The sequence below is a fragment of the Columba livia genome, chromosome 5, assembly GCF_036013475.1.
Source record: "Columba livia isolate bColLiv1 breed racing homer chromosome 5, bColLiv1.pat.W.v2, whole genome shotgun sequence".
Taxonomy (NCBI): Eukaryota; Metazoa; Chordata; class Aves; order Columbiformes; family Columbidae; genus Columba; species Columba livia.
Window position 1 is genome coordinate 38163887 of NC_088606.1, and position 27683 is coordinate 38191569.

The following is a 27683-nucleotide window of genomic DNA, read 5'->3' on the forward strand; positions in this document are numbered from 1 at the left end:
CAGTTTCCACCAAGCATGGATGCTCCTTAGGCATAAAGCAGCATAAGGCAAGGTTTTCAGTCTTTCCTTTGTTGACAAAATGAATCAACTGAAATTGTCCTTGAGATCTCAAAAATCTGTTCTCACTGCACTCCTCTCACAAGGACAAAAGAACTCAGAACTGAGAATAATTCTCTCCATCTAGCTAATTCCACTGCATAAGGTGAAAATTGAAGAATTAAAGTTAAACTTCATCTTATCAGATACATTTTAGTTGACTTTTTTTTTTTAATAACTACATTGTTACCTGTCACATCAATGCAAAGGACTGGTACGTTTTACTCATGCGGTGAATAGGATACAAAACTCTCTTTCCCCATCGCTACAGAGGAACACAGTACTCAAAAGTTGAGAGCAGTGTAGCTGCTGCTCTTTGGTCTTCTGTTTGTCTGTTCAAGTGTCTGGTTTTCAAAAAACATTCCAACACAGTTACACCAAGGGACAACATGGTGCAGCAGGGAAATGTCTATTAGGTATTTTATTTTCCAAAAAGGTTCTATAATACGTGAATAGAAATGTTTGAAGTATTGTTGTGGGACTCATCTGCTATGCCCTGAGATCTTTTTTTCTTCTTCTCTGCCTCCTAAACCCAACTTCTGAGCCCAAATCAAGTCGATTGTTTATTATAACTTTATTTTCAGGCACGAGGCCATGAACTTAAAAAAATATCATTACTTTACTGATTCTACTGCAGAATTTCATACCTACTTTAAAGACAGTCCCTGTAAAGCCATTAACATAGATGCAGCAAGCTGTGCTTTCTACAGCTATGCTTGAAGAAAACTTCAGCTTTTCTACTTCTACTCTGAGGGTGACAGTCACAATTCTTTTTACTCCTGCTAGCATTTTCATTTTCTACAATTTACCCAGGTGGACTTCAATTATAACAGCTATTGGACCAGTTCCCTGGCCTGTACTCATGTTTATTATAGCCTATCCACTCCAGCTGTGCTCGAAACCCAGAACACGCACACCTGACAGAACCAAAGCTGCAATGTTTGCTAGAGTATGGACACTGAAACTGCCCCTCCTACTTTTACTGTTAACAATGATCATTAGGCTCCTCAATTAAGATGCTAGTAGTGAAATATTGAAGACAACTCATCGTAGCAGTTTGCACAGTGTACAATGGAAGCTCACTACAATATTAGAGTAGCAGCTCAGGATGCAGATATTTATTTTATTCATGATTCTACCCTTGTGTGCATCACAACCTGTCATTGATTTGAGGGACTTATTACAGCCTCCTGTAAAGTACACACAAAATTAACTCTGGGATGCAGTAAATGATGATCCCTGTTTCAGTTATGAAATGGGAAAATTATAATCCAGAGAGCACAAGCATGGAGTGTCTTTCTCTACTTACCTTTTCTTTGGCTCTGAGCTGATCAAACATCTCTTGGATCTCTTGTTTCCAGTCTTCCTGCAGGGAGTGGAAGGAATCTTTGGGCATTTCAAAGAAACCGGACTCTTGTATGGCAGTGAGATGGTCTAGGATACTGGCAAAGGAAGGTCGTGAGTGTGGGTCAGGGTTCCAGCAATCTAGAATAGGACAAAGAACTGTTAAGCATCTCTCAGTATAGAGCTTTGATAGGATGAGTAGTTCTTTACTGATCCCCAGTGGCTAAGAGTGGCATGCACACTGTCTGTGCTACCCCCTCTTTCTCCATTCCCATCTGCATTGACTATTGCCCCATCATAAGCCAAGTATGGAATTCATGCTTATACAATATCCAACATCGCTTAAGATCTTTAACTACCTGGTTCTATTGCAACAATGTGCCAAGTGAAATACAGGTTTACTAATTTTCAAAAAGTTACATTTTTCAAGCATAAATTAAAATCAAATAATTTCCTTAAATATTTTGCTGCAAGGTGTATGTGCTCACAGAGTGGAAATACAAGGCAAGAGTCTGGCAAACAGTTCTTTTATCACACCTACACCGCAGTGTTAACAGCCCTACTGCAGAAAGACATCTATCAGAGTTCTTTCTGATGTCAGACTCTGAGTCATATTATGAATTGCTTCCACAGGACTGAAAATTTACCCTGCAAAGCAGACTGGGCATCATCTGAGTGAAAACAGGAGATTCAAGTAAAGAATGACACCAAAGAGACACTTGGGAGTTTTCTTTTTTTTAAGTGTTCTTTTTCACTATTTGAGAAAAATCTGTTTGATCAGGGTTTTCTCATTTGCCTTTAAGAGAAACCACAGATAAACAAGCTTTATCATTTACAATCTAACACAATTACTTACCCACTTACAGAGCTCTAAAAATGCAGAATTTAAGGTACTCATCTTATCATGAGGCAACTCAACTAGCAATAGTACAAAACAGTACTTCTTTTACCGTGACATGAATTTAACATCCAAAATTGAAACAGAAATAGAAAATGGTGTGAAGTAACATCTCAAGCTACAAAATAATTAAGAACATATTTTTAGAAAGCCATTAAGTCAAAATGTTTGACTTAACAACACTTCTGAATAGGAAATTCTTACTCATTCAGGCCTCTCTCTTCACCCTGATTTAAACTCCTGTAGAAAGCATCACTTTTTCATTCTATATTGACCTGCGCTTAAACAGGTTCTCGTTCAACAAATATCCTTTTATTCTTTTTAGTACTGCTAGACTCCTGCATGCCAATATTTGAGAAGAATCGAAAAAACTTAGCATTTAAGCATATACCTAGGGAATACAGCTTTTATGCATGAAAGGAAGAAAGTAACACAGAGGTCTCAATATGTTCATATTAATTATTATTGCTCTAAATGGTCACTGGATTACACACATTATTGCAGCACAAGGCAAGAGTTGAAAAATGTTCTAAATTTTCCTAGACCTTACAGCTACAAAAAAGGAACCATTCTTTTTGATGATGCCCTAAAAGACATTCATTCATTCATCAGTTTCATGGACCAAAATACACTAAGGAGCAGCTGTAATTAAAAATAACTAACACTTCACAAAATCTGTGCAGCTGCTGAGGCTTCATTTGCAGGTCTTTCCTTTGATTTTAGCATTACTGAGATTTTGCATTTGGGAGCTTTGGTTTCAAAACTGCTGGTACCAAGATGCTGGGATTTAAGCATCTGATCAGGTTCCATAAACTGGAACAAATTTGTGTTTATGGATTTCACACTGCTTCTCTTATCAAAATAGAGAACTGAGGATGTTAAGGAGTGCTCGGAAGGCTCCCTGCTGCTGACCAATTAGTAGCAATGGGTGATACAGCTGGACTGTCAGCGCCATAATCCCTGCCTCTTTACCTCAAGTTTTAAGCATGGCAAAGCAAACATGACCAAAAGTAAAACAAAATGCTGGAGCCAGCCAAATGCATGAATGAGTGAACAGGATAACTATGCAGGTGGCCCATGGCTTCTATTTTCCCATGCCTAGATCTGCCCTAATTTGCACTAATGAGGACAGTTGTAACATACAAGTCCTTTCTGTGAAGAGGGAATGTTCAGCTTTGTTGTCCCAGTGAAGACCACCAGGGCAGTAATTCAAAAGTAAAAGCAGCATTAGGGGAACAAGAGTTCACCCAAGATGGGAAACAGCCTGTCTGAAAAACAGTTTCGGCCAAGGGGCAGAAAGTAATTGTTTTCTTGTTTTCTTCTTCCTCCTGCTCATGGAGAAGCCAAGCGTCCCAAAACCCCGTAGGTGCTCACCCCTGCGTTGCTGGGTTCAAGCACAGGCCATATGCCTCTGCCTGACTTTCCCAACAGAGGGCATTATTTTCAACCCCAACAGCAAATACCTCACATTTAAGAAAGCCAAGGTCCTCATTTTAGAGAACCTCATCAAAATAAACTGCTTCAGCAGGACACTGAGCTGGTAGTTCCATCAACTCTTTCATCTGCAGTTTCTTGCTTTACTCTGCTTCCAAGCTACTATACCTGCAACTCTGCTGCTGTTTACCATCCATAGAATATTTTTTTTTTTAGCACAGCAGTACGTAAAACTTTCTACTTTAACTTATCTGAAGGCTGTAAGCTACAGAAAAGACCAGAGAAATCCAAAAATATACTAAAAGCAGAGAAATCCATCAGAAACATTTTCTTGGATTAATCAAATTCTTTTCTCGGGGCTAAAAATATCACCAGAGGCCACAAAACGTCAGTTCTATGTTCAGACTCATTCTTTGGTCACTAAGGCTACAAAAACATGTTTGATTTCTTTCACCTCAGTTTTTCTTTTTGCCAGATAGGCACAAAAATGTTTATGACATATAAACACCTGGAAATCCTTGTGAATAGGAGCACTGAATAAAACACTTAGAGGTACTGTTGTGAGAGAGGGAGGGAGGAAGAACTGAAGCTCTGGAGATATGGGAGTAGTTACAATAGCCAGCAGAGCAGGTCACACAGGTGCACCTCAAAAGCTACCCCACAGAATCCTTTTTAATAGCTACAGCAGCTCTGATGACAAACTCCTATATTTCTTTCCTCTGTATATAGCCCACCTTGGATATGAACTATCTCCACACACAAAGCAGAAAATCACATCATTCTGACTGAAAATTCGTGTTGTTTTCAAATGTCAAAGCCGTATTTAAACCCTCTCCCTGAAATGTCAGTAGGATAAAGTTTCACTCATTCTGACGCTGCCTAGCAAGATGTTGAAGCTGTGAATTTCAAAACAAGTTGAAGACTTCAAACTAGACCAAAATATGTGAAGTTTTGGTGTTGGTGAGTCTTCACTACTAGAAAACAAGCAGCTAGATAATGACAGCAATAGCCTCCATTTTCCTATACAGCCAGATAATAGAAAATGGCAGGGAAATTTCTTTCACCTACTACTCTTGCAGTTGAGTAACAGTCACAGCACACTAACAGCCAAGCCTATCTCTCCTAACAGCTTGCACCATTGAACAACGCCATTTGAGAAATCTATGCTCTTAGGTATCAAAGCCAACGCAAGGAGGCAACGCTCAACAGCACTCCAGAGACAGCACAAACTGTACTTGCACCACAGCTGGCTTACCTTCCATGAGTTTGGCAAAAGGCTCTGGACAGGTGGAAGGGATCGGAAGAGCAAGTTTATTCATGGCAACACCATATGCTACTGCAAGACCATCAATTCCTCGGAATGGTACTTCTCCTGTTAGCAGCTCCCAAAGCAGCACGCCGTAACTACCAGGAAGAAAACAGAAAAGAGAATAGGCGTTTGACTTAAACACATTGTGCTGAGTTAGCTGAAACTGAAGTTGTTTTCCATGCAGTTAGAATCTTTCCTCCTTCAAAGCTAGCACAGCCTTTTGTTTTGGATTTACTGTGAGAATAATACAATAATGCTGCTTCTTCCCAGGGACAGAGTTAATGTTTTTCTTTCAGTAGCTAACTGTGTTTTTGAGTCAGTATGAAGAGAATGTAAGAACTCACTGACATTTTGGCTCTTGTCAGGGAAACCAAGGACTTCAACTGTCCAGTTGCAAATGCAAATTGGTAGGATGGGGGCATGGACCAGACCACACCTAGATTGACATTCAGGCTGATCACTGACATATCCCCACCATTAGCATCATGCTCTGTATAAAGCTGCAGCCAGCTTTTCTGGCTAGTTAGTTCAGTTTTACAGCGAGTTTGGTTAGTTCCATTCCAGTTCAGTTTGATGTTAGGTTGGCCTTCCTGTCTTTTTTTTTCCCCACTCTCTCACTGTGATTGGATGTTTGAGACCAAAGTGCTCTCCTCTCCAGAACTGGCTGCTTGGCATGACTGGAGTTTTGTGAGGGGGTTGCACTGAGTTTCATTTATTTTATATATATTAATAATAATATCCTATTATTACTATGCTGTTGTCTTACTAAACTGTTTTCGTCTCAACCCACAAGTTTCTCCCTTCCCTACTGGTTCTCTCCCCTATCCCACTCATGGGGTGAGGGGACTGAGAAAGCAGCAATTGTGGTCTTAGTTGTGGGGTTAAACCATGACACACATTCTTTGTTAAGCAACAAGAAAGTACCTTAACCTGTTGAGGGTGAGTGTGGCACACTGGAGAAATCGCAGTTTTCTGGACAAGCTCATCATGGCTACCAAGCTGGACAAGTGCCTTATTTTACCTGCTTATTTTAGTAAGACTGAAATACAATGCCATTTTCACCTTTTGTTTGGTTGGTTGTCATTAAAAAGAAAAAATAAGTGAAAAACAGCTGTTCAAAATTAAGTTGTTCTTAAGATATTCTACAAAATATTACCTATGAAGTTAAGGAAATAGTTCCAGGGCTGTTCTCCCCCCAGGTATACAACAAATCCCCACAATGCTCTCTCTGCTTCTAGGAAACCTGGGCCAGAGATGACTTCTTCATATTTAGTGATCAGATGTCGTTTTCTCCCACTGATCAGAACCCACTTATCATCCACTGTGTTCCATGGTAGCAAGTTCAACAAATTTAATGATGCTTTGCCAAAAAAGTACTTATGTGTGTTTGGAGCTTGTCACTTGAAAATTTTATTTGCTTCCCTGTACTTCTTTTGATACAAGGAAGAGTGAACAGATGTTCCCTATTAGCTTCTTTCACACCATCCCTGATTTTACCAGCTCCTACTACATCCTGTCTAAATCATCCTCTTTCCAGCCACCAAAATCCTAATCTAACTAAACCCTAATCTAGTTACTCCCCTGAACATTTCATATCCTTCACTGACCTTCACTTCATCATCTGTACCATCTCATTCCATTTTAACATTTTTGTTGGAATGACCAAAATCACCAAGTTTTAAAGATATGAAGAGAGGCACATGATTTCCTGTTTTCTTCTTCATTTCCTTCCTATTAAACTTTAATTTGCCACTTGCCTTACTGACTCCTTACAAAATAAGCTAGATTACCCACATTAACTGTAATATCTTTTTACTGAATCGTAATAGTAAGATGTAGAGCCCATCATTGTACATGTGAAATTCTCCCATGGGTACTTACCATTTCACCTATTTTATCATTCAGTACAGTAAAACTTATCCTCAGCTATGTGCAGTAGATGAATTTTTCTCTTCCTGAAAAACTCTGTATCAGCCACAAATGTCCTTACCTAACCATTTACTGCTTTTATGATTATGCTGAAGACAAGAATTCCCCATTAAGAAAACTTATTTATTCCTTTAGTAATTAAGAATTGACTAAGTGATGAGAAACAGACCTGTCCTCTTTTCCGACATCAATTTACATTCTTTAAAAAGCTTTTGACAAAAGACTTCGTTGAAAGTTTTTTGAAATCCAAAGAGGTATAAGAATTCTTATGACTTGTCCACATACTCTGCAAATCCTTCAAGAATTTTCGTTGTTTCACAATATATGATTTCATTCTACAAAAGCTGACTCTTCCCCAGATATGCTCATATGTCCACCAGCCCCCCACCCCTTAGTGCTGCTTCTACCATTTGGTAGAACTGAAAATCAGACTTTCTTATCCACAGGATAAGAGAAAGCTCTTTTAAGACCTGTCATCACGTTTGCTGCCTTCCATTTCTCCAGTATTAATGCAGCTTTAAGCAACAGATTACACACCACAGCTATTAACACAGCTGGCTCTCCCATGTTCCTGTAGAAAACTTGAGTGTTTCCATAAATTCCAGTGATTTGTTACTCTTTGTTTGCCTGTGGACAGTACTCCAGTATGAAAAGTCCTCCAGCTCAGCTCTCTTAAGGAGACATATTCAGCTTAGAAAGACTCTCTTTGGTCCATTCTAGGAGATACAAATCACAGGTTTTTTTCTGCTATAGCCTTATCTTCTTTGCAGCCTTACACCTTGGTCACCTCTGGCTCATATGTTCTCCTGCAGGATTTTCACCTGTGTTTAATTTGAAAGCAATTTATTTGTTTTTATGCTCTTCGCAAGACTCTCCTCAAAACCCTTTGATCTTGAGTGTTTTATCTTCAACTTGCTAGTACTTAAGTCCATGACTGCTTTTCTTTATTTGGATATAGGTTCAACTTTCTGAAAGACATCTTCCAGTAGTCTCTTCTACATCATCTTCTTCATTCAATTAAAGACTCCTCTATACATTTGCTCTGAGCTTTAACTTAGTGTCCTTAAACAATATCCATGCTGCATGTTCCCTTCGTTGTTTTTACACAAAATTTCTATATTTTGTCATTAATCTCCTTGAAATTAAACAGTACTGTCATGGACTGATTTTTCTTAATTGCTCCTGCCAAGATATTGAATCCAAGTATACATATTTTAACCATGGTCATTATGTACTATTTTGAAGGCCTCCTAAGCACACCTGAAGAACAAATGAAAAAGTGCTTCTCCTCCTAAAAGCTCCCTGAATAGCTGTTCCATGAAATGACTGCTAAAAGATTAATCTATTCTTGATTTAAAGCAACAATTGCCTACCCATTTGAGAGTAATCAAAATTTTCACTATCCCAACCTGTACTCTTGCAACCTCCTCCCTTACTCTCTACCGCAAGTCTTTAACATTAATTGTAACTGCTACCACCTTAGTTGGACAGTCTTAATACCACTTTCCCCATTTATATATGGAATTTCTGTCACTAGAGATTCCATCTTTGCTGCTAACACAGCCAGTTCACTTTATTAAGCAAAATATCATGTATTCTCACCTATACAATCTTTTGCATTTTTCCTATGTAATTCATACTCTTAATATTCTAATGATTATAATTACAATTGATTATTTATTTCCATCAGACTTCTCAAATCCTTACTGTATCAAGAGCCTCATTTGAAAAAAATAAACAGGAGTTTAAGGATTTCCCATTTCCTTTTTGGCCTACTGGGACACGTAAAGAAAATTAATACTGGACTGAATATACATTTGACCTGTCTAAATCTGATTGAATGTTGATGTTACTCTTCAGTTTGGGTGCAAGTGTTGATATCAAAAAGTAGGAAAAACTACCAAAGAGTTGTGTTATTACTTTACCAGTAGTGGCATTTGAACAACAATCATCCCAAGTGATTAAACAGCAAGAAAGATGCTGAACAGTGTTTTCCACTAACTCTCAAGCAGGGAAGTGAGGATTACAAAGGAAAAAGCCAGAGTCAGAAGAGATGTATACAAAAAAGGCACAGGAAGAAAGAATCAAGGCCCTCTCCTCATTCTCAACAGGGAAGCAGAAAAACTCGTCAAGCTCATTTATTTTTTCTGCACACAGTAGTAATTTTTGGACTTTAATTACGACACGAACCATGTGATACAGACCATGAGTCCAAGTCAACTGACACTTGTATGAATAATTAACCATCTCCCAGTGATCCAGTAATCCCTTAAGCCATTTAACATCAGGTTCAATCCTACACATTGGATTTTCAGGGAGAGGCAGGCTGGAGGTCTGCAGGATTTCACATGTGATTTTGCCACCTCCCTCATAAGTCTGTGCACTTAAGAAAAAAAAAAAAAACTGTTATTGTTCAATGGCATTTCTGCCATGGGTTCCTCTTATCTATCTCACTAGGTTCAGCACTTTCCATGAGAAAGAAACTATCAGGCCAACAAAGAGACCCCAGCAACAACAGAAACTAGAATATTACTTTTGTTAAGAAAAAAGCAGTTCGCATTTTGCACATCGCTGGGCTAGCAGTTGCAGAGATGACATTTCCTGCTTATTTCACAACAGTCAGTTGTGTACACATCTCCCATGCAAGCTTCTACCAGTATTGCTGGTCTACACTTATGTGCCAGGTACTGAACTCTTGTGCTTCATTTCACAGAAGAGTCTACAGAAGCCTGCAAGCAGTCAGTTGTGGATGGAAGTGCTTGCCAACACTTCATTCAAATTAAATATTATAATGACTGAAGTTCCTACACCCACCACTGAATGCCTGAAACATCTTGATCTGCTAATCAGATGGTTTTAGGTAGTTCTGATATTTCATTCCTAAATGAAAATTAAATTCCTAATTATTTCACTGGTCTCAGAGTAAATACATCTTAAAAGCATCTAAACTGAGAAATACGGGGAACTCAGATCAAACTTGTATAGTGGCTTTATCTTCTGCATACCAACCATATTGACAACGTGACTGTCTTTTAAACAGCACAAGTCAAAAATGAAGTATGTAGCAAACAAGGAATATATTTAAGCAGTTAAAAATTACAGGGAAAGTTGAATTACATGCCTACTAACATTAACTTGCCATACAGTATTGGATAAGCTGCAATACCTGTGCTTCAATTTCATCCCTTTAAAGCCAAAGCAAATACATAACTCTCCTCTCAAACACAAACAGATTTACAGGAACTAACATATTGAAATAAAACTGTAGCTTCTTTGTCCTCTATGCAATGCAAGCACAAGGTTTCTGCTGCACATCTAAAGCTTGTGGGTGCATCAGAGCAAAATTCATTGCAATAGATTTTCACTAGCAAAATGTACTAAGTACTGTTATTATCTACACGCTTTGCAGTGGCTCAGATCGAGGTGACAGACACCAGTGTGTGGGAGCATTCCCTAGCCTCATAAGTTCTTTGCCAACTCTTCTTTGGAGTGGGACAAAAACACGGATCAAGTTTCTTAAAGGGTGCTTGATGCATGTTTTGAAATGAATTGCATGAAGCCATTATTTATGATAAGATTGACTCAGGAAATTTCAGTCCTAGCAAGCATCTTCTGCAATGTTATCTTCACCTGTTTGTGCAACAAGAACACAAGTAGAGCAAGATTCTTGTTAAAAGGCTGGGCACCAATTTAGCCAGCAGTATTTCTTTAATAAGCTTTACAAAAAGGGCATTGAAATAAAAGGGTCCGTGAACGTTAGGGATAGAGACAGCCAATTTTGTTGATGCTAGACAGAATAACTGGAAGGTTATCAGGCAAAAAACTCCCTTGACTCCAGTGATTAACCAAGAGGTTGAAGTGGACAAGAAGAGGGGCAAGTCTAATAGGATAAAAAAGTTCATCCTGTTAAGAATTTCAAGTTGCATCCTTCGGTGGGGACAGGATTTATTACACATGTCCATGATTGCTTTTGTAAAATCCAGTGCTTACAATCACTGACACACTAGTAGTGACCGCACTGGCAAGTAATTGTCCTCTGCATACATGACTCAAACACCATGTTCTTTTCAGCTTATTTAACTATGACTCAAGGTTTTGGCCACCAGAGAGAGAAAGCTTATTCAGAAACAGTATAACAGCTCTGTTGATGGTGACAACCCCATGTTTAAGGGGAAGCACTGAGAGAAACTCTACCTGTTTTCAAGGGAAGACTGGTAACTATAAAAAGAGAAAGTGACAAAGGTAGCTTAAAAACATCAATAAATTCTGAAAAACTAGCAATTTAAGTGATCTACAATCCTGAAGTGATTTACAGTCCTTGACCAAACTGATATTTTTGCGTAGACATAGAGGCACTTGAGCTACCTTCATGAAAAAAATTAACAACTGCCCTATAAGTCTTATCTTTTTTAAAATGAGGTCATACTGGTACAGAACATCTACTGATCTGTTCACATCATGCCTGGATTAGGAAAGTTACAATCACAGTGCATTTGTTTCCTCCTTCCCTTCTCCCTATCCCCCAGGTTACCCTTAAAGGCCTTTCCTGGCACTGTTTCCGAAAATTAACTGAGGTTTGAGCTTGACAAGCTGTATATAAACCAGTACTGTCAACATGTGCGCAGAAAAGGTGCACGGCCTTGAGATTTTCATTTTTGCCAGACTTCAGTCAGAATAAAAGCCTGGGTCTTGCTCAGTTCATCTCAGATTAACTACAGAGGCTACCACATTTAATTAGAGTCAGAATTTTATCCACACTATTACTGTACAAAGTAGAAATTCAGAGACTTATCACAACGTGACACATTATTTATTCAGTAAAACTGGAAAAGGAAAATGAATATACCCCTACCAATCTCTGCCATAACAGCCAGACAATTCTGCCAGCTGGGATATTTCTTTATCCTGACAGATTTCGCAGCTTGCACACACTTGTGTGGGAGCATTACTGACCAGTGAGAGAATCTTACTGCTCTAAAGACCAAGTCACACCAACATTTCAATACTTCTCTCCCCACAGGAAAACAAAATTCTGTCTACTTCATCTACTTCGGATGTCCAGTCTGATTCTGTGTCACACAGCATCCAGAAAAGTCACTGTCCCAGAGCTATTTACTGAATTCTGGATTTACTAAATCACTTAACAGTCACATCCAAACTCAGCTGCTGGAAATCTATGGGCCAATCCTCACACTCCTCCCAGCAAAGCAGTTCCCATTCTCAAAAATACCAGTGCACAAATGGAAAATACAATATATACATGCAAATTACTACTTCTGGATTACATACTCAGAGGGACCTTGAAGAAGAGATTTATTATTTTATGTGAAAGATCAGAACGGTGGAAATTATTCATAAATTTATTATGGAAGTGAAAAACATTGTATTCAGGTTGAAAGTGCAGAGAGAATTCAACTAGGAACAGTGCCTTTGTGTACATATACATCAGTGACAGGTAACTAGCAAAACAGAAAATTATCTTACTGTTGGTAAAAGAGTAAAAAAAGTAATTTTAAGTATTTCATTGATTGGTTTATGGCCTTTGATTATGTCAGCCAATAGTCAAACAAGCACAAAAAGTTTGTTTTAGATAAAGCAGAGGGAATTGGGATTCTGAATCCAAGGATAGTCTGGATGTAAATTTATAAAACAAACATTTAGAGGCCTGAAGGAGCTGGCCCACCACTTCCTACAGTAAAAATAAGTTTACAATAAATACAAATCAATTTGAGAGTCCAATAGATGGAAAGCTGGTGGATAAAGTTTTCTTAATACCTGAATTTTAATATTATGTTTAAAAATGAGTAATGGTGAATCAAAAAGAGCTTTCTTTGCAGTTCTAGTTACTCATTAGTATCCAATCACTTAATGGCAAATCAATACCTCCACACATCGCTGCCTTTGGAGAACATGGAGGAGCGGATGACCTCAGGAGCCATCCAGGCATATGTCCCAGCTGCGCTCATTTTGGTAGTTTTATGCCATTCCCTGGCCAAGCCGAAATCCGTGATCTTCAATATCTTGTTGCTCAGATCTCCATTTTCCACCTTTTCGAGTATCAGTACTGGAGAAAAGGGGGGGAAATAAAAGGTATGCAGAGTAAAGCTAGTATTTATGCAAAGAAGATCCTCCTGGAGATCTCCTGAATTTCAAGATTCTCCTTTTAGTTATTCAAACATATCACACTCCGTCATAAGTTATTTCAAGCTGATCCATTTATCTGACAAGTGAACAGCTGTCTAGCAGATAACTTCAAATTTAACCAAAATCCTAAGTCCCAGAGAACAAAGAGCTAATAACATAATTTTTTAATATGGTGCCCAGTGCCATTCTGTATAATAATTCTCTGCTAAGAAGAAGTGAACCACTGTAGCTTCTAGAAATCCAGATAAGGGAAGATATCTCCTAATTAATCCTCTCTCAGCAAGCCAGTAATAGCATCTTTTTCTTGAACTGCTTAGGGGACTTTTTTTTTTTTAAATCCAGATACACACACAGGCCAGATATACCCTTCCTGTAAATGCATTACAGTGGAAGCTCTATGTATACAGAATTTTTTAAAAGTCACAATTAAAATAAAAGACTGATGACCAGTAATAAAATGCCCAATTCAAGACTTCATATACACCACGTTATAGATCCTCTCTATATGAAACTATTGTTTTAGATAAGATGCCAAAGTTTCTACCATGTTTCAGTGGCAAAGGAATCTACATCCTAAAAATGTTAAAACACCCTGGAGGCAAAACTCAAGATTGATTTGTTATAAGGCACATATTCCTCTTTACCCAAACTGTACTGTCACACTGTTGTGAAATGAGCGTAAACCAGAGGCCAGAAGTATCCATTCTGTATTAGCAGCACCTTGTTATCCTCTTTATCTTAATGTGAAGTAACCATGCAAGTTGTGACAGCAATATAGCATCAAGCAACAGAATATAATAAGGCCACTAAACCTTCATAACTAATGTAACCATAAGCCTGCAAAAATATTTTTACTCACTTTGTAAAGGGCTGCAAAGAAAAAAACATTTGTATTATCATGAGTTCAATGACTCTCCAGCAAAAGGCATCAACCCACTATCATACCATCATTATTGCAGCTACTCTATGCTGAATGTCATTACTGATACAGGTTCTTAGAAAACAAGTTTTTTTTTTCCCCCTCTATATGTTTGTGTGTGTGAATTGCAGAAAAAAAGCCCCACAGCCAAACAATCACGGATCATAACAGAACCATTGCAAAAACTACAGTACATATAAAAATCATATTCAGGACCATTTTTAGCTGTCCAGGAAAAGACTCAAGTATCAGTCTCAAGTGCACACAGTTGTTTTTATTTTTGGGGGAGGAGGGGCAGGGAAGATATCTTACATTGATTCTCATACTTCCCTCCAATAATCAAAATGGGATTTCCCGTGAAAGAAAAGCCAAAAGTGTTGTTTGAACCCTTCTGCGTAGTAACTCATACACATCTAAATGTTAATATACTGCATTTAGTTTTATTAAAGTAAAAAACTATCCTCTCAAAACTTAAAAAAAAACACAGTTACCCTTTCTCCAAGGCTTCAGAATTCATAAAATACTACTACAAGATTTTTGTGGGCGAACTCAAGTTGTGAAATAACTAGACTTACAGTTAAGCTCTTGGTTCTTGCATCTTTTACAAAATTCCTTTCTAAAACTAATGAATGCCCCCTTTTCCTAATTGCAGAAGAAGGAGAAGCTTGAGGCCTAGAGTTACTATTCTCTTCACCTGGGAAAAAGCATGTGTTTTTAGAACCACACTTCAGTGTGGAACAGAACCGCCACAAGAAATAGAGATACAAAAGGCGGCTTCCTTTGTGCCTAGCAAGACTATCTTTTTTCCTTCTTTCTAGCAGCTGAAGGACTGCTAAGACAAGCTGCTAACAGGTTCCTCACTGATTGCAAGAGTGAAAAGCTTCCTAGAATAAACATGCTAAGTTTCTTCTGCTAGTATGTACCCACTCTGCCTAAAGAGCTGACAGAATAAAAAAATCTAATTCTAAATTTAAATGCAGTAATATATAGATACACAGTGAAGTTGCAAGGTAAAGTAAAACTTTGAAAGAAGAAAGCATGGATCTGGTGGGTTTTTTTGGTTCCCTCCATAAGCAACAAGCAAATTTGTTGTTCACACGGTAGATCATATTCTGTTTGAATGAGCTCAATAGCAGGACAGAGAGCCAGATATCACAGCTGGGTTGTCCATAACTTTCTGGCAAGATGTTATTTAAATCTAATTACCTTGATTTGTATTAAGTTCTACCAAAATAATTAGTACTTACACAGATCTTTTGTATCCATGAACTTGTTCTTTTGTTAGATGTAGGCTAAGTAAGATAAATCACCATGACAAAAGACCACAGAGGACAATGAAAGAGCTGGCTTTTTTGTAAGTCCTTGATTCCTTAGTAACATCCTTGGCTCCCCTATATATTTCCTTGTAATAACTGCTTGGGATAATAATCCTGCAACCCAAAATTGTAAAAATTAATTTTAAGAATCATATCTCTCTCCAGCTTCTTGTTGCAGTTCTCCTTACCTTGGTCCCCACCAACAGGTTCATTTGTAACTGCTAGGAGTCTCCCTAGCCCACCTGTCAGGTTTTCAAACTGAAAACCTTGACTGTCTCTCTTGCATTTGCCCAGATTTTAATGAAGAAACTTGTAAATAAACAAAATATTAATTCCTTTCAGCTTCTGCCTTAATCTCTTTTATGGAGAACACAAGCCAGGTTGCTAGGACACTGCAAAGGCATTTTACTCATGCTAATGAACCTGGTCAACTTTATCTACAACTGGTTATTGCCTCTTGTTTAATACCTTGAGTGCCAGTTCTCTTCTGCAAGTGCCGTTTCTGCTGCACTTGTATTAGGCTACCACAATACAAAACACAAATAAGTAACATACTTCCTACAATTACAGATTTAACATACGTTTCCATCTTTGAATAGATCTGACCACTTAGGACAGAGCTAACATTTGGCTACGTGACCAGCCTAACGAAAAAAATTCAGACACTAATATAGAGCGCCTACACCAAAAGTGCAGTTAATCGACCAGGGGAAGTAAATTTTCACATTCTGGTCTGTTGATTTAAAAGATCTGCACGAGATAGAGGTTTTTTAAAAAAGGTAGAAAATTCAATTAAGATTTTTTTCACATTCCCAGCCTTAAAAAGAGAAATGGTTTGTCAGCAAAGATACTGGGAAGAAGAGAACAGAATCAGCAGGAACATGCAGAATGTGTCAGCTTGGTGGTGGTAGATCAGTATTTCCTCATTCCAACAGGACCCATGCAAGAAACCTCTTCATTTGTACATGCACAGAACCAGCCAAGTTGTAGATTAAGGTATGCTATACACTCTTTGATACTCCTAACAACTCAAAAACGTCTTTTTCTTCTGCAGCACAGGCTAAAAGCTGATCTTAAGTAGCATGGGCAGGAGCCAGCTGGTACTGTGCAAAAGATGCTGGTGAAGCAGAGCAGGTATTACAAGCACGTTCACATAGCTTTGAGGATCCAACTGCTACAGTAAAACAACTTAATATAGCAAATCATCAATACTGTTCCATGCATACTGCAAGTGCAAAGTAAAGCATGGTGGCTTAAACTTGCATTAAAAATTCTTGGCAACTTTAGGTGAAGGGTATCATGAACATGTATTCTTATAGGAGTAATAATCCAGAAGTGCTCAGATATATTTTCATATACTCCTGAAAGACTAAGAACTTGTCCTCTGCAAAATAAGCTTTTGAAAATTAGAAATTAATTAAAGCTCAGATGAATTCTGTTCAGCAATACAGCTCTTCCATACATGAAGGTGTCCCAGCTGAGACAAGAATAAAGGAATATGATCCAAACAGGACTCGATACCTCCTAGGAAGACTTTCCCTGGATCAGGCAGTCATCCAGATACTGGTACATATGATTTAGATGTGTAATTTCAACTACTAAGAATTTATTAAGAACTTTATTACCACAGGGACTATCAAGAATTATTACTGGTAATGACTGATCCCACTGTTAAATTTCTGGAGAGCCAAGAAGACAGCAACTGCTGAAAGACGACAGTCAGTCGAGACACATTAGGTCTGAGCTTAGATAGAAAGACAGAAATTAAACACTGGGCCTCCTCCTATCTAGATTATGATGAAGACCAGTCTTTTTCTTTGAAATGTAAATGTCTATTGAGGTTCCTCTGTATTCTTTGAGAACATATTTGATGCTTTACAAGAAGCATTCAGGATAATTTTCATATCAGACTCTTGGGAGAAAGTTCCATGAGGTACAGAGAAAGAAGTAGACACCATGTAAACAAAGGGGTGGGTTAGGTAACAAAAGTCAATATCCCAACACTTACTGTTTTGATGACAAGACAGACTAACTAGCAGAACAGTATACAGTAGAATTCAAAGATCATTTGACAAGACTCAGTCTGATACAGTCCTTGGTCATAACGTCTGACATTACAGCAAGTAAATTAACAACTGTGTAGTGCTAGAGATCAGAAAACTTGTTATATTGTCAGTATTTTTTTAAACACAGGTTTCTACCTATGTGGTGCTTTGGCTTTTGCTCAGGACAAAACAAGTCACAGTAACAAGGAGGAAAGGCAGCACCGCGTGGCTTGTGCTTTCATCACTAACTTCACAGCATTTTTAGTCACCTCCGAGTAGCTCAGAGCTATAGGTGGCAGCTGGTAGCCTACTCTCTGCAGATTTAGGATACTCTGTGCTTGGGACTTTGATACTTCATGGACAGCCACCATCACCCTAACGGCACTAACTGCAGCACACAGGCTTGTAAGACCATCCCAGCTACCAAACAGCCTTTCTTAATTGTGTCATTTAATGTGTTTGTTGCCATAAGTTAGCTGAGCAATCAAGATCCATATTATGAAACATCCTTAGTCAACAAGTACTGACATTTACCCCTTCAGAATCACAGTAATGTAGAAGAGTATAATTTCTACAAGAACAAGTACACTTGCTTAAGATATGGTTTAGTTGTTTTGACTATTCAAGCAATAGTTAAGAAGCCAGAGCCAAAGCAGACTGAAAGTTTACAAAGAACATCTTCAGTACATTCTGCAGATCACTGAATGCTGGCCATTAAACAGATCTTTCACCAGATCTAATACTCTTCAATTAGTAGGGAACACATGATGCTGAAACAAAAGTGTCATTAGAGAGTTCCTCAGTCCAGTCTCAATCTGCACAAAGAGTGATGAGGAGTTAATTCAGCCAATGCTGGCACCATTTAAAGATGGTTTCCTGGTTAGTAAGGGGGGGGGGGGGAAATTCATGATATACCCAAGATCCTCTTATCCTTGGTTGTGATTTGAACTAGCAGCTTTTCCCGCAAAGTCAGAAGTGGTAGAAATCAACTTATTGAGGTCAGGTGAAGTCTGTTAAGCTTTAAGTATCATTCTGCATGTGCATTAACAGCTAGCAGGCTCTTGACAGAATCCAATGTCAGTCTTAAATGAAAGTGATCAAGTCGTTAGAAGTACACAGATCCCAAAGAGGATGATTTTCAGTTTCATGAGTGAGGGCTGTATATCAGTGACATCAAGAAGAATGAGGTGGTATATTGTGGGTTTTTTTTTCCCTACAGCCAGGGCCAACTCCGATGCTTTTGTTGTTTAAATGAAGATTTGTACTGAAGACAGACCTCAAGGAAACAGACCCACTGAAGTATGACTGACACAATAGTATCTAACACTGAGTCAGCTCTTCCTCCTGCTCCAGCCCATTCCATATTATTATGCTTTACTATGAGAGATGTTTGTCTTTCTAGTAATCAAAGCAATACAGAAAGCACCTTGATTAAGATTTCTAAGATACCACTATATCCTTCAACCTTCATGTAGTTACTACTACTTGATCTTCAGTTCTGTCTTATCATCAGAAGTCATTATGGAGATGACTGCTCTGTGAGGCACTAGACAGAGCAAGAGTATTTAATAGAACAGAGTTAGGGCTGCTGTTGGTCTAGTGAGGCCTTTAAGGATGGTTCCAAAGGTGGAGCTTCATGTTAGAATACAGAACTTTCTCTAGTAACTCATCAACTTTCACTAGTATGTTTAGGATTGGGACTATATGTGTCTAGGACTATTTTATGTACTTTCAGCAGAAGAAATCACTGCAGTGAAAACACTGAAATCTGAAGCTTTAAAATTTTATTACTGCATGCATCCTGTACTAGTACCTCAAACCACTGGTTAGTTCTAAGGAGGCAAAACAAAGGATCAAAAGAATTCTGAAGGAATACAAACTGACATTAAAAAAATTAACAGATTAAATGCTAGCCAAGTTTCGACTTTGCCATAAACTATAAGACAAAACTGCAGAATGGCTGCCCTGGAGGCAAGTTACAAACATTTCTATAGAGATAAAATTCTGTCTTGCATGCATGAAATAGATGCACACCCATCACAGCCTCTCCTGGTCAAAAGGTGAATTTCTTCTCCTTCCGCCTCCTCATGGATCACTACAGCGTAAGCTGGCTAGGATGAAGCAAACTCAAAGCATCTCAGAAGGCAGTCTCCCTAGGCTCCCAACATAGTCAGAAAAGACAAAGACTCTCCAGAATGGTATTCCAAGCATAAGTCTAATGTACATGCTTTGAACTACTCTCTACAGGAGCTGATCCTGACCAGAGACATCTGTGCTAAGTGCCCAAACTCAAACCACATGAATCCCTGTGGTCTGGTTTAAGTAAGCAATTTAAATTAGAGAAGCTCCCCAACACAACATATGTTCAAGAGCATCTGGTGAAAACCTATTTACTCATAGTTGCAAGATTATCACAGTGCTCTGGCCTTTTTTTTTTTTTAAATTTTCAGAAATATATTGTTCTATTAGAAGGACAGCTAATGAAGTCAAACTGGTACCACTGCTAAATTCGTCTTAAATAAAACTGTCCCTTGTCCCACAAAGGCAGCTGGAGGTCATAATTCATTGCATCCTATACCACCCACCTTAATGATCCCTGAATCAACTGAAAAGTGAATAGAGAATATATTCATGGAACACATAAAGCCTTACTGCAAGGAGGACCCGGTTACCAAATATTAAAGAGCTGTATTTTCTTCACTCACGCGTCAACCAGTAAGACATGAGATCAGATATACAAATGCACCATGACAAGGTAAAGACAGGGGTATAAAGCTGTATATCCTTCGATCTACTTTTATCAACATTTTAAGAAAAATCCTAAGAGAGCTGGGTAAACCACATCTAATATGTCAGTACCACTCCTGCTTCTTAGCCATTGCAGTAAGAAGTTAAAAACTGCTGAGCAAACTTTGTTTTGGGAATATTCTGGACTTTACTATAGTGTTGCAATGCAAATAACTGCTTTATTGATGTATTTTTCATTCTGCTTAACCCAACTTATTTCTATTACAACATTTTTTTCCTCTTTCCAATTATGCTAGAAGCACTAATTGGTCCAGATCTCTTTTCTTCTGCCAGAATATACACATTTTATCCCTTCCCTTTCATTTTCTTCTTCTCAAACCCATCTACTCTTTTTCCAAACACACTTCTCTACCCTACATGAACAGATAAGCCACAGATAAGCCATCTGCATTGAATCTTTCATCTGATTACTAAACAAGCATGATAAAGCTTTTCTTGGGTTCTAAGATGACCACTTTATAAAACCTCACTAGTACATCTCCTGTTTTTCATTTAGCACCATATTACCTCCAGTATGCATCAAAAGACAGTTTAAAGGAGTAAATTACTTTCACAGAAAGAAATTTTTCACAAGAGAAATTAAGAAAAAAAAATGTTGGCACCAAAATTAACAGCTACTGCTTTAATCCTCTGTTCTGTCCATATTACACCAGCAGAGCCAGACGACATGTTACAATCTCTCACAAACACAAACTTCCCCTGGAAGACAGTAACACTGTCAGATTTTTTTGCTTGTTTCTTTTGGGAGGGCTATTTTAGTTTTCACCTACACTTGTGGACAGTTAGGACAGCACTCTTAGTCTCCAGTGAGCCAAAATAACATGAAAGAGCAAGGAGGGAAAAATAAACATTTTATCGATGCTGATCCAGTTGCCAGTAACAAAGAACTAGTAGGATCTGGCTCTTCATTTCATCTTGCTGTCAAAATTAAGTGACCAGGCAGCAAAATATGGTCATATAGCTACCGTTTTCTGGTTTCTCAGCCCAGCAAAAGGATTAGGTTTATCTGCATAGTATAGCTCTGAACAGAATACTCCTTTGCTTCATCACTTTAGAAGCAGAAGTTGATTCATCACTTTAGAAGCAGAACAACATTCAGGAAGGAACTACTACAGTGTCACCACCCACGGCAAAAATAGCACATTTTTATATATGAAGGTAGAGGAAAAGTGCTGCTGTCTACTATCTACTGCACAAAATAGCTAGGTATACCAAAATTATCTGGCTGTACTGGCTTCAGCTTCTTCAATTACTCTGCTGCTATATACCAATTTATTTAGCACACAGCATATCAAGAAAATAAAGAACTCCCTGACTTGTCAGGCAAAAATTGATAGCAGAATATCAAGGAAAGCAAGATCATCTTCAACACCGCCACAAGAGTTAACCACCAAACTCCCTATTGCCCCTGTATTTCATGACAACGGGTGTATCAGCAACTTCATGTTCCCTTTCCCAGTCCAGAGAGTGTGAGTGTATTAAGAAACAGGACAGAAATTGAAAAAAAATCCAAGACAGTCTCTTGTATGGCTTACAGTTCACACCTAGTCATTTACCTGAGCATGATGCTGCTCAGTAAGCCTGGCATAGAACAAAGATCTACTAGGTAATGAACATCCAGCCTGATGGAAATGTTTACAATCATGACATGGAGAAAGAAAAACGAGATAAGACAGGAACCGAGTGCAATGAGAACTCAGAGTATACAGACAGAAATATGGAAAGGAACAGACTGGAAGATGAGGATCCCTACTGTAGGGGGAAAAAAGCTGGATTTGTTGTCTGTGGTACACTGGGATGTATCTCTGACATGATGGGCAATTGCTGGCTTCATATTTAACTCCCATGTAACTTTTCCACAACTGGGACAACATAGTCAGTATTTAAGTGTCAGAATACCTGGCATTTTTTTCTTTGAATACTACTTCTAGGCAGATAATGAAACAACAAGGCTACTACCTAGCAATAAAGCAACATTAACTCACGTATTTTATTATTATATTTTGAAGCTTTATCAATTCTTCATAGAGACGCCTACCACTAACAGTGCTTCTAGCATGCTAGGGTGGATAGTAGTGCTTTGAAACAGGTTGGGAGCACAATCTGAAGAAACTATCAGAAGCTTATTTGCCAGAAATGTAAGAAAATCAGATTATTAAGGTAGTTCAAGTTAACCTGAGCTTAAAGGGAGCTCCTGGACCTAGAGATGGAGGAGGTGGTGGAGGTTCCAGGTGTGGCCCTGACTGTGATGTGAAGTTGAAAAGACCTGAAAAATCCAAAGGTGATCTGATTGCCTGTAAGTGCTGCTGCACTTCAGTAGTTCTGTTTTAGTCTTCACCAAACTTAGCACTGCTGTGGGTCAAATGCTTTGCCACCCAAGATTCCAGAAATGAGGAAAACAGTCATATCAGACATGAGGAAAAAACACAGCAAAAGGATGCAACCTGAAAGCACATCCCACTCACATACATTCCCAAAAGCCCCTACTCATTATTTGGTGTGGTACTCTGTCTCCTTAGAGCCACATCAGCTGAGTACACAGTGCAAGAGCTAGAGGCAGCAACAGCAATGGGTGGGTAAGACTGACCAGAGGAAGGACTATAAATAGGATAAATGTCATCTTTGACACTTCACTTGCTGTAGAAACATTTAAATCATTGCACAGCCAAGCAACTATCTGCACACTTAGTGAAGTTTCTTCCCCAGTCTCCCATATTCTTATCTGGACCCTCAATTAGATTTCTCCGTTAGTCCTAATGCTTCACCATATCTATTGTTATTTTGTTAGATTGAAGAGAAGTGAAAAGACCACTACTTAAAACCTCAAAGGCCAAAAAATGGCAAAGGAATTCAAACTCACCCAGAACACTAACTTATCTCTCCCAGAATAATACCATGCATTTTTGCTGCAGTTAGGTGTTTTTGCAGATCACTCCAGAGCAACTCAACCACCTACAGATACAACAGCCTAGTACCGGATTTTTTTTCCCATAGGCATTTGCTCACTTGTTACTGTACAATCACCATTTTCAACAGCAGTAAGGTCAACAGACAGCTACAAAGAGAGGAACTAACGCTTACACTGTCATAGCTGGAGTGTGAAAGACCATTGCTGCAGCTGTATACTCACTGTTGGTGGGAATATTGGATGCATTTTAAATAATGCATCTTCCATTCTGCAAACAGCAGCTTACTGTGGCTTCACTTACCAAGACGCAAAATGGCAAAAGTTTTGACAGACAGTGGGTAAGCATCAGCCCATCCACTTCCTCCATTTAGATAATTCAAATACTGTAAAGAGATGTATTAGATACCAAGTCCATCAAATCCCAGGTGCAAGAGCTTTACAGAAAGATAAGAGTAAAACCTTTATGAAAACCAATGCTTTTTCACTCAGAGACCCTTAAATGCAAAACATGAGCAGGGTTTCAGTTCTAAAAGCTGCAAGTCTTTTCCATGGTAGGATTTCAGAGGAAGCCAGACCTGTAAGAGGAGGTACTACCAAACTTCTTCCTGCAGAAGTTTCAAGTGCAGGAGTTGAAGGAAATGGAGAATATTTCAATTTCTAAACAACTCCACATTTACCAAAAATTGTTTTACACAGGTTTCAGAAGTCAGCTAAAGGCTTACTGAAGCTGAAGTTGTGCCACAGAGGAAAAAAGTCTGATCAATATCACAGGATCCAGACTCTCCCACCCACCCACAGCAGACATGTCCAAATGAGAGACAATCTGTTACAGGAAACCTTGTACTGAACAAAGAATCTCCACACTCAACCCTGTCTGTTTTCTAAGGGGTTTTCAGACAACAGAATCTGAACTAGGACAGCCCTAAATGCACTTTCTGAGAACTTCTAGCCAGAGGATCCATGAACACTAAAATATTTATAATACACTTAAATTTGAACTTCTTCCTGGACACACACACCCTAGAATCTCACAATTGTGACAGCTGATTTCAATTTACAGTATTTTTTATACTCATCTCCCCACAATCTAGCTGTAGTCTTCGCTTTGTCCAAAGCCCTTTGACTGCCTTCTAGATCAACTTCTAGTCCAAACACTTTCAACTACTGGGAGGCTGTGAAATTCAGGCAAATTTGGATTTATATTTTTTAATTAAGTTTAATTCAGAAAAATGAGATAATCCTCTTGCATGGGCCAATTACTACTTTTATGCTTGCTTTTATCTGAAAAATGAAAAACAACTTCCAGTGTTCTCTGAAGAAATGCACTGCATTCTGGAAGTCTTCAGGATTCTTATTTAGAAGATACTACAGTAATAGAAAATATTAATGATACTCCTATAGTTTTTGAGCAGTCCTTATTTGAAGGAGGAAAGTATCCATAGATAAAACAAAGACGTTCTTGCATAGAAGATGGTTTCACTGAACTTACTATAATTGTTCCAATCCCATTTTCCACTCCCATGAATAAACAAAGCTACTCAAGCTACATTTCAGCTTAGATGCTGGTAGTGGGAACTACAGGATGTTGGATAAAAATATAACCTCAATACATTGCTTCATGCTGCTGCATTGTCTGAGATCCATGCTCCCAGAGAGGCAGAAGCTAGCCACTAAGTCCACAGTTTGCTTAAGAAATCAAAAAAGCAGTGTCACTGCAAAAGGGACAAGGGACTGAGTTTGCCAGGTGTTCCTTTTTTTAATTATTAAGTCGTCTTGGCAGTACACTGGCACACTGCCTTGAGGACAGAACTAAGCTTTTGGGAAAGGATTTCAAAAACGCGCTCCAAAATGAGACTTCATATTGCAGTGGTCTGCCAAGTTCTAATTTGCAATTTTAGCTCTACCTTCCATCGTTTGCCTGCACAGCTCTGCTTCATAAGTATCCAGATAATGAGCAATCTGCTCTTGATCCCGCATTCAAAGTACTTAAAGTGATTAACAGATCTGCACATGGACTGAGTCTGGGCTTTCCACATGCGGCCTTTACCTATGTTCTGTTGAGTACTCTGCCGTTCATTTCAGTAGGACTGCATCTTTATTCTAATATTTGTGGTGCAGAAGGCTAAGTGTTGCATAAGATCCTGTAGAGCGCAGAAGTTAAGACTTCCTCAAAATTTCAAATCTTAGAATGAAAAACAAAGAATACAAATATTGCCTCTACTAATAAGCAAATATTTTCTTTTATTACTAACCATCTAGCAACAACACACTTCAAAAAACACATATACCTTGGAAGCAAAAGCTTTTAATTATCGGGTAAGTGTGAGGGTGCAGCAAATCCATAAAGCTGGCCAACTGTCCTCTTCTATCAGCGTACAGGAGGTGATTGATGTGGCTGCACAGCAGTTCTTGGATTTTAAGCCGTGCGATACAGTAACTCTAAAGAGCTAATGCATAATGGGGGAGGGGATAGGAAAGGCCTCCAGAGCCACTATATATTTAGACTGGATCCTTTCACCTAGCCAAGCTGAAAACAGTCTTATCCCTTTAGTGTTCTGGTACAAAACACTTTGAATGCTCCTGGAGAACACTCAGGTGAGTTTCCTGGAAAAATTGAGCTGTTCAGCTCTGGTTTCAGACTAAATTCTACCATACTGCTTACATCAGAACAACCTTTATCTCAGGCATGGATTACTGTAGTCTTCATAACCAGTTAAATGCTCCAAGGAAACAATATAATTACATTTGTACCCAAACTGTTTCACAAAATTGCATCAGTTTGAAAGCTTACAACAAATCAAGAACTGTATTAAGGCAACAACAGAAAGAGGGAAGAGTAGAATCACATGAATGATGTTCATTAACTGTCACTCAAGAGACTGTCTGTAAAGAGATTTAATAATAATGCTTCTTCAGTGGGAGCCATTTCCAGGTATCCTGTTTCAACTGGGATACAGTTAATTTTCTTCCTAGCAGCTGTTGGTAAGAATGTTGATAATACACTAATGGTTTGGTTATTGTTAGGCAATGTTTATACCAAATCAAGGACTTTTCAGCAAGGAGGCTGGCAGTGCACAAGAAGCTGGGAAGGGACACAGCCAGGCCAGGTGTCCAGACTGGCCAAAGGAATATTCCACACCATTTAATGTCATGTTCAGTATATAAACTTTGAGAGTTGTCTGGGGGGCTGTGACCACTGCTCAGAAACTGGCCAGGTATCAGTTGACAGATGGTGAGCAATGGCACTGTGCATCACTTGTTTAATATATTCTATTATTTTCCCTTCCTGCCCTATTAAACTGTTTTTATCCTAACCCACAAGGTTTATATTTTCCCAATTCTGTCCCCATCCCACTGGGGCAGGGGGAGTGAATGAATGGCCGTGTGTGACGTTTAGCTGCCTGCCAGGTTAAACCACAACACCAGGCAGAAACATGAAATTCATGATGAAAAGCAGCACACAACTGTTTTGTTTGGGTTTCAATTAAGACATCTCTATGGAAGAGTCAATATAGATGAAGTACCAGTCATTTCTGGAATAAGCTGATACTCCACAACATAGAAAGTAAGGAAGACATAAAAACTTCATAGGCAGTAGCACAAACCACACCAGAAACTGGGGGTTCGGTTGGTTTGTTTGTGGTGGTGCTTTTTGTTTTTGTGGGGTTTTTTGGTTGGTTGGGTTTTTTGTTTGTTTTAAAGCAGATTTAATTTTAAAAGTCTTAAGAAAGGGAAATAGAGGGGTATTTCCATTCATCAGGCCAAATGTCAAAAGGCTCTGAGGTGCATGATCAACACCAAGCCACAGCTGACAACAGTGAAATTCAGACTTTCTTGAATAATGGAAAGTTCTACCTTAAGCTGACAACAAGTTGCCAGCTGTTGAGAAGGAGACTAGTCCTGCACTGTTGCACAAGAAGGTTTACGCAAGATAACAGTTCATGCAGTAAAGCTACCAGAAAGCTGCTCAGTTTTTGTTGTGTTAGATTTCTGTTAGTTTTCTGACTCAACTTACTTGGTGATCAAAGAGTGTGACTACACAGTACCCTGATGAAGCATTAGGAATATCCCCCAGTTACCAGATGAACATAATCATATCAATATACGTGACTGATCACATAAAGCAAGGAAAAAAAATAAAATAAAAATCAATAAATCCAAGGGCAAGATTGACAACACTTCAACAAGCACAAAAGGCATGAGTTCTATTAATGAAAGTTATGGGATTTTTTTCTTATTTTCAGGATCCTTGAACAATGCAAAGTCAAAAGCAACTAAAGACTATTTTCTCTAAATCCTGTAATACTTTTGTGGCAGATGGACCACATGGCTTGGTTCACATACATCCCACTGACCTTACACATACCATCTTTACAGCAATTATCCATACTAGCACTTCTTTATAGTATTCCAAAAACACCTCAGAAATCCCCAATTTAAACACAGCAATTGTTGTGATAAGCAAAATCTTAGCAGCAGAAATATTTACTTGTTACTAGCAAATGAAGCTCTTGGCACACTGACCATCATTTG

The 27683-nt window shown here is 38.6% G+C and overlaps 1 protein-coding gene across 1 annotated transcript in view; it reads right to left on the bottom strand.

Moving 5' to 3' along the window:
- The window catches only part of MAP3K9 (mitogen-activated protein kinase kinase kinase 9), a 56915-nt gene that overhangs the window by 14530 nt on the left and 14702 nt on the right, over positions 1 to 27683 (bottom strand). The window contains exons 3-5 of the mRNA XM_065064439.1: positions 12894 to 13074; positions 5028 to 5176; positions 1406 to 1581 (exon numbers count right to left, since the gene is read on the bottom strand). Coding sequence (XP_064920511.1) covers positions 1406 to 1581; positions 5028 to 5176; positions 12894 to 13074 — 506 coding nt within the window. The remainder of the gene's footprint in view (positions 1 to 1405; positions 1582 to 5027; positions 5177 to 12893; positions 13075 to 27683) is intronic.